This window comes from Falco rusticolus, chromosome 3, assembly GCF_015220075.1.
Source record: "Falco rusticolus isolate bFalRus1 chromosome 3, bFalRus1.pri, whole genome shotgun sequence".
NCBI classification, from domain to species: Eukaryota; Metazoa; Chordata; class Aves; order Falconiformes; family Falconidae; genus Falco; species Falco rusticolus.
The window spans coordinates 65,198,548-65,210,838 of NC_051189.1; the positions used below are offsets into that span (position 1 = coordinate 65,198,548).

At 34.3% G+C, this 12,291-nt stretch overlaps 1 protein-coding gene across 1 annotated transcript in view; it reads left to right on the forward strand.

The window, feature by feature from the left end:
* The window catches only part of CCDC102B (coiled-coil domain containing 102B), a 154,461-nt gene extending 142,397 nt beyond the window's left edge, over positions 1–12,064 (forward strand). The window contains 1 exon segment of the mRNA XM_037380974.1: positions 11,457–12,064. Within this exon segment, the coding sequence (XP_037236871.1) occupies positions 11,457–11,546 (90 nt within the window). The 3' untranslated portion in view covers positions 11,547–12,064.
* Positions 12,065–12,291: the final 227 nt, after the last annotated feature.

Here is a 12,291-nt window from a genome sequence, read left to right on the forward strand (position 1 = left end):
CTATCCCATACATTTGTTTATATGTTTCTTGTTTTGCAAACCTTTTCCTGACTTGTGTGATTTCCACTCAGATACAGTAAATATTGTATTTAGTATTTAATGTGGTCATTTTATTGGATTAACTTGGTAGCATAATAACTATTGTATTCTCTATTCCTTTTCTAATAGTTCACATCTTTTTTTTTTTTTTTCTTTACTGTTCCAGAATGATGTTACATTACCACTTTTCAGATTCTTCATAATTAACTTTATCTCTTTCAAGGAAGAAAGCAACATGTTCTTACTGAAAAAACAATGAGATAACAAAAAAAGTCATTAGTTTTATAAGTGGAATAATTCAGAATTTTTATACTTCCAGTCATTCTTTCAGATTATTTAGAACCTACTTGTCTCTAACTAATCAGAAAGTAGCTGTTCCTGTATGACTTTTCTCTTCTTTTTTGAATATTGACAGTCTGATGATCACAACTCACTGAAAGGATCGTATTGTCACCTCCCTGACCTGAAACTCTCATCTCTACAGGCATATTTTCACAACCTTCATTAATTTCTGTTCTAAGTTCTATTACAGTAGGGATCTTTCCAATACCACAAGGTTTTATTATTACATTTTCTGGATTTTGTGCAACACCCCAATTTGAATGGTTCTGTTCTGCTACAGAAAGACTTATAGGAAATAATTACTCCAGACACCTCTGTTTGCAAACTTTTGCTTTAAGATTACCACTTAATGTTCTTTTTCTTTAGTTATAAAACATTCTAGAAATACTCCTTTTGCTACATTAGGTCAACAACAGAAAAAAATTAAAATTCTGATAGTCCACTGGGCAGCTTGCCACCAGTCCAAAACTCACACAAAATTTGTATATAGATTTTCATGGTATTTTGATCAGATTTATACATAGTTACTTTCCTAACCATATAGCAAAGTATATATGAAAGGCTGCAATTATATTTTTTTATATATATATATATATATATATTTATATACATATATATATATATGAAATTTTATAGTGGAAGATAATAAAGAAACAAAGAATTTGAAAGTCAAGATACAAAGGAGATGAAAACATACTTCTTGCTTTTTAACTTCTTACTTTATTTTTACAGTACAGGTATGTTTAGTAATTCACAAGTAATTGAAATACTCTGTTCCTGCTCAAAAATGCTTGACATCTTTCAAGATCAGTGTTTTAACTAAAAGTTATCTATAGTGTGTGCTCAGCCTGTTCAGATTTTTTTGTTGTTCGTTTTGAAAGAAAAATTAGGAGTGGGCAAGGAATAACTCTTATGCATATCATTGCAAGTAACTTCAATTCATCTCCGTCCTTTAGAGATCCTGAATGATCATGAGTGAAATTATTTTTTTAGCCTATTTCAAACTATAAACACTGCATTTTCTTCTCCACCCTTCTAGACAGAGAAATAGTAATGTTTTGGGGGTTTTTTATCCATTGTGGTGTGCCTTACACAGACATACATATTTATCTACAAAAAAATAACAGAAACAAGGAGGATATTCATGGGCCTGTCAGCATCTGTGCTGCTTATAACCTTGTCTTCTTTACTAGTACTTGTAAAGTATTTGTCAGTTACTTTTTCATTTTTTTTCCATGTTTCATCCGACATATGTTCAAATATCTAGAAAATTAGTAGAAAAGAAAAGATGTAGCATTCAGTTTCTCATAGGTTCAAATCTAAGTCTGTGAGGGGGAGAATGTTTGGGGCATATATTCTTCCCCCAGACTTTAGATCTTTTAAGTCAAACAGCATCTCAGACCTGGAGAATGCAAGTGTATTCCTGTTGGAGGGAGTTTCAGTGCTTCATTCTGAAGATGACATTGCCACTAAGGAACTTCTTTCCTTTCCCACTTGTAATAAAAATTCCCAAGTGATAGTTGTGCCAAACTGAAACACTGTAAAGTAAAAGTTCAGCTAAGATTATTCATGTTGTTTGTATATTGTCTCTAAATTTCAAGGTTATAAGGAAAGAATACTTAAGAAAATTTACAAATCCTTAATAACTCTAAAACAGTTCTTCCACAGAAATGATTTACGTATGCTCTGAATTTCTATTAGTTTTGTGAAAATAGCTCAATGAATGTTACAGATACATCAGTGAGGAGCTATTGGTGGTGCTTCTTTCACAATTTTCAGGGGAAAAAATTATTTCACACATCAGGTTTAGGAATAATTAAATGCTATGTCTTCTTATTCAGAGGTAAACTAAAGGTAAACTAACTCATACATATACATGTATTTGTAACAAACAGCTGTCTATATTTTAATTTATCATCATATTACCCTCAATTTTCAATCTAACATAACTTGAATGAGATGAGCTGCTTGCTTTAGCAAAATGACATGGCCATTACTAGAATCTGACAGTGAATATTTCTAATACTCTTCTTGCATCAGTTTATGGAGTTAATGGAATTTTAATGGCACAAGATTGATCAAATCCAGCACTTATAACACACCATATGAACAGAGTTCAGAACCATATGATTAAAAGTATAGGGTTTTCAATTTCATTTTTTGTGTTTCTAAATTTTAGCAAAGGTAATGTATGTGCCTCTGACTTCTATATATTCTATGGTGGTGTAATTTACTTCCTAATGATCATGTGAATTCTGTATCTTCTGTAAAATCCTGTAAAAGTTCCTAAAATCTAAAAACATCCAGTGTTCAGATGATTTTCTCAACTTACTTTTGTTACTTGTGATCCTATTAGAATGATGCTTACTCTAAATCACCTGCTGTGATTCATAATTTTCAGGAATGGAGAACACTCACTGTGTTCTAAAGTTATGCTTGGTTTAGCAACAAGAGGACCCTCTTTCTGGTCACAAAAGAGCTTCATAGCATATGAGTCCAAAATTATATTAATTTTAATGCCATAAATAGAAAGATAAACATCTATACTTTCTTTATTGCAACAATATTTTGAAAAAGCAGAGTTTTTCAGGCATGTAAATAAAAGTGTAAGTATGACAGATTCAACTTTTTTAAGCACCAAAAGATTTAGAGATATGAAAACCCAAGGAATTGCAAAGCACCAGCCAGAAAGAGAATCTCAATTAAAAAAAAAAAAGTAATCTGTCCAGACAAAAAGAGAAAATACATTTCTGCATTGATAGTGAAATCCAGAATGTTCAAGTTGTAAAACCTTGTTTTTCACTGAAAGTCATAAATAAATTTGCAGATGATGTGAAATTAACTTCACTTACATATAAGTTTAGCTACAAATACTCCATCTTAATATATACAATTTTTTTCTTTTAACTTTTGAGCATATATATACGATAAAACCATGCGCTCCAGCTTCTGAATAGGTCAGATGGTTGGACTGACCACTTTTCAAGGAAAGGGTCTTGGACTCTTTCATTTGAAGAGCAATGAGAAGGGTATGAGTGAGATTTACAGAATCATGAGGGCAGCGGATAAGCGGAGCACGGCACTGTTGATCAAATATGAGAACTAGGTAGCACTGAAGCCAGGCGCAGAGCACAAATAATAGAGGCAGCAGTTTGTGCAGCCTTTTGTGCAGAAAGGTTCTTAAAGTGGATATGGGAAACCACAGACTAGTCAGCCTCAACCCTGTTCCCAGGAAGGTAATCCTGGGAACCATTTCCAAGCATATTGAGGACAAGAAGATGACTGTAAGCGGTCAACATGGATTTATAAAGGGGAAATTATCCTGATCAACCTGGTAGCCTTCTGCAATTAAACGTCTGGTTTTGTGGATGATGGGAGAGCAATGAATTGACATTAGCAATACTTTGAACACTGTACTTCATAATCTACTCATTGACAGTATGATGCAGTACAGACTAAATAAACGAAGAGTAAGGTGGACTGAAAATTAGCTGAATTTGTGGTTAGTGAAATGAAGCCCAGCTAGAGGGCAGTCACTAGTAGTGTACCACAGGGGTCAATACCAGGGCTAGTACTGTTTGACTTCACTAATCATCAGATCATGAGACAGAGTGCATCCTCCACAAGCTTGTAATGATACAAAACAGGGAAGAGTAATTAACAGACCAAGTAGTTGTGCTGTGATTCAGAGGGACCTCAAAAGATGTAGAAATGGGCAGACAGTGACTTCCTAAAGTTGGAATGGAAATGCGAAATCCCTCACTTGGGCAAGAACAATCCCTTGCACTAGGGAAGACTTGTGGTCAACTGGCTGGAAAGCAGCTTTGCAGAAAGGGAGCTGCGGGTCCTATTGGACAGCAAGCTGACCTTGAGTCAGCAATGCACCTTCAAGGCAATGAAGGCCAACAACATTAATGATGAGCATGGCCAGCAGGTTGAGGGAGGTGATCTTTTCCTTCTACTCAGCACTAGCAAGACCACATCAGGAGTGCTGGGTTCAGTGCTGGGCCCCGGTATAAGAAACATATGGACATACTGGACGGAGTCTACAAAGGGTCACAAAAATTATTAAGGACTTCGTTGCTGTGAATCTGCCTTAAGAAATTACACAGGCAGAGTGTATTTGCTGGTTCCAAAAGGGATTATCTGGGCTTCTGGGCAGTAGTTCAATAAAAGCATCCTGAAAGTACTAAGCAGGATTGTATCCTCACGTGTTCCTGATACAACAGTTCTGCATGCTGGAGGAGTACCAGAAAAATAGACAGTAGAAACGCAGCAAGCTTATATCCTGCTGCTGTCACAATCAGAGACACTAAAATTAGGCTTTTCAAAGGAGTTTGTAGATAATAGGTCAACTTGTCCTGAACTGTATTGAGAATTAGGTACATTATGAATATAATTGAGATTTGGAAAACTTCAGGCATTTATTCTTACTGAAAAATTCAGAGAACACATACTATTATTGTTATTTTCCAACATGAAACCAAAACTATGAATAGTATTTGGCAAATACCAATTACTTATTCTACCACACTGGTAAATAAATAAAACATTGTTACAAAAAAAGGACAAGGAAAATAAGGAAGAGCACTCTATATCTTATCTAATTGTTTTACTGCTTGTCTTTAACTACTTTACTCTTTGCTTTCATTTGTCTGCTTTACTGCCATTTAAGGATCAGTGCTTTCTCCTGATGTTTGCATACTTCAGATAATTTTACTGGTCCTGAGAGCACTTGTAGTATTTTGTCAGATATGGTAGGTCCTCAGATAATGAAACCTTCACACCGCCTGATTACCATCACCATTTCTTGCTTTTCACTTCAGCCCCACATGATTTCAGCAGTCCAAACCTTACAAACCACAGAGCTAGAGATTAGTGCCTTCTGATATTTGAAAGCTGAGGTTCAAACCTCCAGTTAGATAATTTTCTAGCCACATGCTATCTTTAACAGCTTGTGAGATACTAGCTACTATCATGTCAGAATTTGAATCTGGGAGGGATGGAAAGGAGCAGAATAGGTAATTGTAGTGTGCACATTCACATTCCACCTCACAGCCTTACAAGTTTTAAGAGAAATGCTTTCACTGTCATAAAGCTTGTAATCACAGCACAGCAGTGATGCACAGTATTTCTACTCCAGCCAGTTCGAGAGATAGCAGGCTTTAATACTGTCAAAGATAACAGTGGTTTGGGCAATGGTGTAAAGCAGAACACGGTGTATTGCAGAACTCCCCCGTGCTTCCCTCTTATAATTTCAATGACTATGACTAGGAAGCATAATATTGAATGATACCACAGTATAGAAAGTAGCTTTTTTAGGAATTAAATGGTTTATTTTGTGGAGTGTACATAACTTTTTCCTTATAAAGACAACTTCATTTTCAATTTAAATAGTAGTATAGTGTAGTGTTTTCAGCATGAAAATTTTTACATAACAAAGAACTCACCCGACATGATTCTGAAGAAAACCCACTTAGTTTCAAGACAAATTTGGATGGAGAATAGGAAGTGGATAAGGGGAGGTGGGGGAGGAAAGTTAATGTCTACTACAGAGTTGAATACCTTTCATAGCTGGAAGAAGAGGAAAATAATGGAGATGCAATATTGAGCAACTGTTAAAAGTTAAGAATTCTGAAAGGGTAAATGGAACTAAATTGAAGCTGGCAACCATGTAATTACTGGGAAGGGAAATGATCATGCTTTTTATTGGCCTGGAGATTATGTAGGTGAGAATATTACTGTAGCAAGTGAATCTTAATGTATAAAAAAGGAATGAGAGAAGAGCTTGTGCCAAGTGTACTTTCTTATCCTTTTTTAGCTATACAAAAAAAAAGCCCCAAAAAAGCCTTACAAGCAAGTCACACTTCCTAAAATGAAAAGGAGTGTATATATTATTGATATCTTCTTATCTATAGGACTAGAAGAACCGTTCCTGTGTTCAGAAATCAGAAGGCATTTTGTCAAGAAATATTAAAGCACATTACACAAATAAGTGTTATACTATCTTAAAATAACCATTTATAGTATCTACTTTCCCAGGCAGACTTTAGATTGTAGAGATTTTTAACAATAAGTCATTTAGGTAAAGGTTTGTGGTTATTTTTTCTCTCTCTCTAGTTTAATCTGACCATATGAAGAAAACAATAGTGATTCTATTGTGTCGATCACTATTCAATATTTCTGATTTGTATTTATGCTTTGTATTAAAATACAAGGACATTTTCTGTTATCTACTTGTAATCTGCAAGGAATTACATATTTATTGGTACAGTTCCATGAGACTGATAAATAGTGATGGACAGAAAACAAGTATTTTTAAGCAAGTTCTGGGAAGTGTATTTTTTTCTGCATCCTTTCACTGAAAAATTAGATTATATGGATATTCTGGTTCATTCCAGTAGGTTCAGTGTATTCTAAAACCCGAAGGTAGAAAAGCCTGTATAAGTTTACTGTCAGTTCTATAAAAGATGAAATTATTTATTTCTTGTGTCCATTTTGTTGGTGAGAGCAGATAGACTTTTTTCTTCTATCATGTAGTTGAAATGAAGCATTATCTTCAAAAAGGTGATTTTAATTGGGCAAGCCATAACCTGGCATGATCAGACTCTAAAATATTAGAATTGAAGAAAGACATTATGCAAAGCCAGCTGAGCAAAAATATGTGATTATCTGAGAATTAAAGAAAAAAAAATAAGAAAAAGCAGACATTTTAGAAAGTCATCATAATTCTTTATGTGTCAGAATGGTGAGATTGTTATATTAAGAAGGAGAATGATTCTTCTTTTGGAAAACCTCACTGTTAACAAGACCTGAATTTATGAATTTATGAATGGGTTTTCGAAGGAGTCCTTCTCAGTTAGCTACCCTCTGTGCAATGTTCATCTTCTGCCATTTTTGAAGTGTTTAGAGTGGGTGGCTTACTTAAACTATTTAGTCTCCAGGAATACTAGTTTCAGATTCTGATCTGTATGACTACAGTGATTCAGTTGCAAAGTGTTGTGTCTAGTGTGCAGTAGCAAAAGTTTGATCAAAGTTGTCATTTTTGTCATATTTCACCCTAGGGGAAATATTCAATATATTTGTTTAGTAAATTTCAGTGGTTGTTATTGTAATACACCGTAACCAGAAATGTATTAGGGAAATTCATTCCAAGATGAATTATCAAATTAAAAGGGGATACAATTATATGGAAAACACAGACATTTTCTTGCAAGGAATATAAAAAAGCATAATTTTGCATGAGTTCTAAGGAAATAAAAGTAATTTAATGAGAAATACATGACGTTGGGTCTTGTGGCTCTCAAAAGATACACAACATTTGAAGAAAAATTCTTACTTCTTGAGAGCCCATATAGTGTTTTCAGAGATTGGAAGCACATAGTGGATGAGTTTACACAGGGTATAAGCAATTTTTGCCTTGTAAAAATATGAAACCTATTCAATATCCATATTTTCACTCATGGTCCGTAACAGTACCCTAATGCTAAATGGCAAGTGTGTTTTAATTAAATCAGAAGCTGACCTAAAATGTTACTATAATTTGGACAGAAAGCTGTAATTCCACTCAGAATATTAATTATTTTAGGCATTGAGATATAGTTTATACCAGTGAAGTTACTAAGTCAAGCTTGTAATGATTTACTTTCTTCTGATTTGGTTTCATACCAGTTTCCTTCCTTCTCCATCCACTCTTGGAAATAAAGTATGCATGATTTTTTTAATAGTACTGCACAGTGACACTGTCATGGCTGAGACATTAAATGGCAAATCCTACTGGATCTGGGTGTTTTATTATTTATTATTGTTAAATGAACTCTCATCTTTCATCTTTTAAATTAAATATTCAGGATATTAGTTATTTGGTCTAATCAGTTATTCAATCTAAACATTTCTAATGCAATGATTTTTGAAGTTGGTGGGTTTTTCTATTTTCACCCTAATTTCATTTTCTATATCAAACTCTTGAAACAGTATATGAATCTTTCAGAAAGGCGGATAAGATAATTAGCAATAGTCCTTTGAAAATAGAATTTACCACCACCACCACCCACACACCCCAGGAGCCCTGAAATCCAACAGGAACTTTGGTAAGATTGAGCTAGTGTGGGAAAGTTCAGCTTTTTTAGGAAGCAGGTGGAATCTGTAAATGCCAAAGAGAGAGACAATATGTCTTACAAATAATTTTAATCTTGTTTTTTAGGAATCCTGAGATTCCTTAACCTTCATTAGGTTTTCAAGGGTAAATATCCATGAAGGAGAAAAATCTTTCAAGCACCTTGGTTTCCCTCTCTTCTCCATGTACGGGTGGACATTTATCAGTGCATAGTCACCTTATATTTTTTGTTGCATTTTCTTTAACACTGCTATATAAGTCCCTTACTATTTTGTCTCTAATCTACACTTCTGAGAAATACCCACATCTGTCCTTGGGAAATCTTCATTGATTAAACCAACAACAACCTTGTAATGTCTCTCTGTAGCATCATTTCAGCAAATTGTGTGTGAGGACTTAACTAAGAAGACAATAATAGTTAAGTATCATGTGTAGCTATCTTAAAATAACTCTATCTAGCTCTTCCACTTAATTGAGTTTTGTAAAAAAACCTACTTTACATTAATACTTACTGTGCACTTGCACTACAAAAAAATTAATTTTAAGTAGCAAAAAAGAATTTTAAAATATTCTGCAAAGTCACACATAAACTATATTAATTGAGCTCTAAATTAGTGATGCTAAACAACAAAAGCGAGGAAATGCACAGTGAAGCAGGAAATGTACCATATGGTTTTGTATACCTGGACACAATGGGGACACTATCTTAATGGCTTTCTTAATGTTCCTGTTGTACTAGATATTGGCGGACATATGGTATGCTGCCTTTTTATATGCCTGTGCATTTTCATGATTTTGTTAGCTGACTTTGATAACATTTTCCATTTGTCTGCTCTTAGGAAAAGGTTTTTTTAATGTTTTGCTCATTTATCTGGAGTTCAAAATCCATGCATTTTATTTTGCTTTTCCATTTATATTATTTTTTTTCTAAAGCAATTCCATATTACTTTTATTATTACGCTTTCCACAATTATACTCTGTGTCTGGCAATAACTTGGAACACAATTGTGTAGAGTCCTTCCGCGTACGGAGGGGGTTTGACTCAGCCTCAGTGCTGGCTGAACAGACAGCTAAAGCAACTACAGCAGCTGTAGAGCTGACCGGGCTTTGCACAACCAAGATGTGCACTCGTGCAATTGACTGCTTCCCTGCCTGCTCCAAGGAACCTTGGGGTGCTCCAGTTGGAAGCGGATATGTTTCCTGTTTCACCTGTCTGCCAGTGCCGTTCCACCATATGGCTGTGGGACACAACAGGACAACTTCTTGCCCCATCCCTTCCCAGATGCCAGATGTTGTCAAGGTTGGCTTGTGCAGACTACCAGTGGGAAAGATTTCCCTTATTTTTTAATAGCATAAACTTCATAAATGGTCACATTTAAATAGGCTCTTCATTACTGCCTTCACATGGAATACACACATTGAAGTCACAAAAGTGCAGAATTACTCAGAGGAACTATATCTTGTAAACAAAGAGCAATTGAGCCAAATCCTTGTGACATACTACAATTATACCTTACAAAAATTCCCTTCTATAAAGCAGTGGTCTCAGGGGTTCTTACAGGACATGTTTGAAGACTGTTGTAAACCGGTGTGGAAATGAAAGGAAATTGTACATTAGCTCGTCAACAGACACTCTTTTGTGATTCATATTTACCGATAGGAAATATTCCTTTAAATAAGATTGTCTATATGCTAGTGATTTCTGGCAAGTGTGTATGTGTTTGTATAAACATTCAAAGCTTAACATTCTATATAATCATGTACTGTTTTTAGTACTAGCTCATGATATGTGTAACTGCATTCATTTGATTGTGAAATAGAAGTCCAAACAAAGCTCTCTCAATATTTTATAAAAGTTAGAAAGACTAACATCGTATCTAGAAACACCAGATTAACTGTTTCTAAAATGTTTAAGTAGGAAGTATTGTAAAAACAAGTAACTTGATTTGTCTTGGTAATTCAAGCCCATAGCCATCAATTATGGCTAATTTTTTCATTTCTAGTTTATTTTCTTTAAATTTAATTCAAAACTCTCAGTTGCTAGTTTTAGGGATTTTATTTTTAGTTTATATTAATATATTTTATCTTATCAAAATGAATGGAAAAGGAAAGAACTATGACTGATATTGCACTAATATTCACCCAAGTCACTTTTACAGGCAGTGTTCTTGGGTCAGTTTGCAGTGTGGCTACTTAAGGCAGTACTTAAGCTCCAAAATCTTGACAAATCTGTGTTGCTCTGTGCAGGGGTTGGTGAACTGTTGTGTTCACTGTGTGCTGAATTCCAGAGAGTATAACAGCCTGTTTCTGGTGCCCAGCTTGAGTGGGTGTTCTTGTTCTGCAGCACATTGTTATCAAGAATATGATTTATCAAACCAAAATTTATAAAAAACTAATATATTTTTAGCATGGTTATGTTTTAATGGTAATTGTTATGAAGATTATGCTTTTGTAAATAATATCTCCCTATTGCTTTTAATGTAATGTGAAGACATTATGTTGGACTAGTGGCTAGAATGAGGGGGTTGAGATATCTTTGATTTTTTTCACTGTTCTCCACTTTCCCATCTTCCAATAAAAAGACTCATGAGTTATACAAGTTCTTTAAATGTATCTTGAATAGCAATAGCACTGCAGTTCAGAACTGTCAATCAATAAATAATGACTTCTAGTCATCAAAAGTGAAGCAAGTAAGCATAGCCTGCTTCTCACTGTGAAAGACAATTCCAAGTAATTGCTCTGAAACTCTATACATTTTCTTCTTTATTAAGGAATCAATTGGAAAAGTATCCAACCTGTACTATAAAGTTAACAATACTCCAAGATTTTCTCATCTAAATTCTACTGTCACTTACTGAAACCTTTTTCTTAGAAGAAACTTCGTCTGCCATTGTTTTAAACTTAAACTGGCTTTTCTGCTTAGTGTTGTGGTCACGCTTTTTGAAAAATTTCATTTCAGAGTAGAGAGACAGAAGAAAGAAAACTCAGAATTTGGGACCAGACCAAGTTCCTTGTATGTTGCTGGAGATTTTACCAAGACAATGAGTGAAGATGCAGGAGATCATCAAAAAACCGAGCAGTAACAAGGACAACAGTGAAGAGGAGGGACAAAGAATTTGTGCTCTTTATAAAGGTTCACAGGAAAATTTCATTGAAGAAGTGCATGCCGGACATATGGGAACACTATATGCATTGTTTTTATATATTCCAGACTTTTTTGATAGGAACCAAGGAAAATATACTACTGTCAGTGTGTACTGACTTATAATTTTTGTTGGCAGTTGTCTGTCCTTCCCTTTGAGTTGTCTTAATTGCTCTCTTATAAAGCAAAAGGAGGACTTTAATTAACACGTCCCATAGTTTACCTTTGGGAGAAATATTTTCAGTCCTGGGAAGACACTGAGTCTGACATGGAAGTCAATGGTTTGTTTCTTGCTTTGCTCCTGTCTTTATTTTTTCATACAGCAATGGGCAAATAACTGTTTCTCAGATTCGCCAGTTCTACCAGGATGACATGTGTATTACACCTTTCTTTCATTAAAAAAAAAAAAAAGGAAAGTAATATTTAAAGTAGAAAAATTATTTTATTTTAAATACCTGAATATTATCACTTCTATATTTAAAGAAGTATCCTTTCTCTTTGTGTTTATTATACTGATGACATAATAAAAATACACAGAAATAATGCATCTCAAATTTGTCTTAATATCACATTTTTATTTAAATTTGAGTTTATTTGCCATGTAAAATGTGTAAATATCACATGAGAAGTAACATGAATATATGAAGATAAA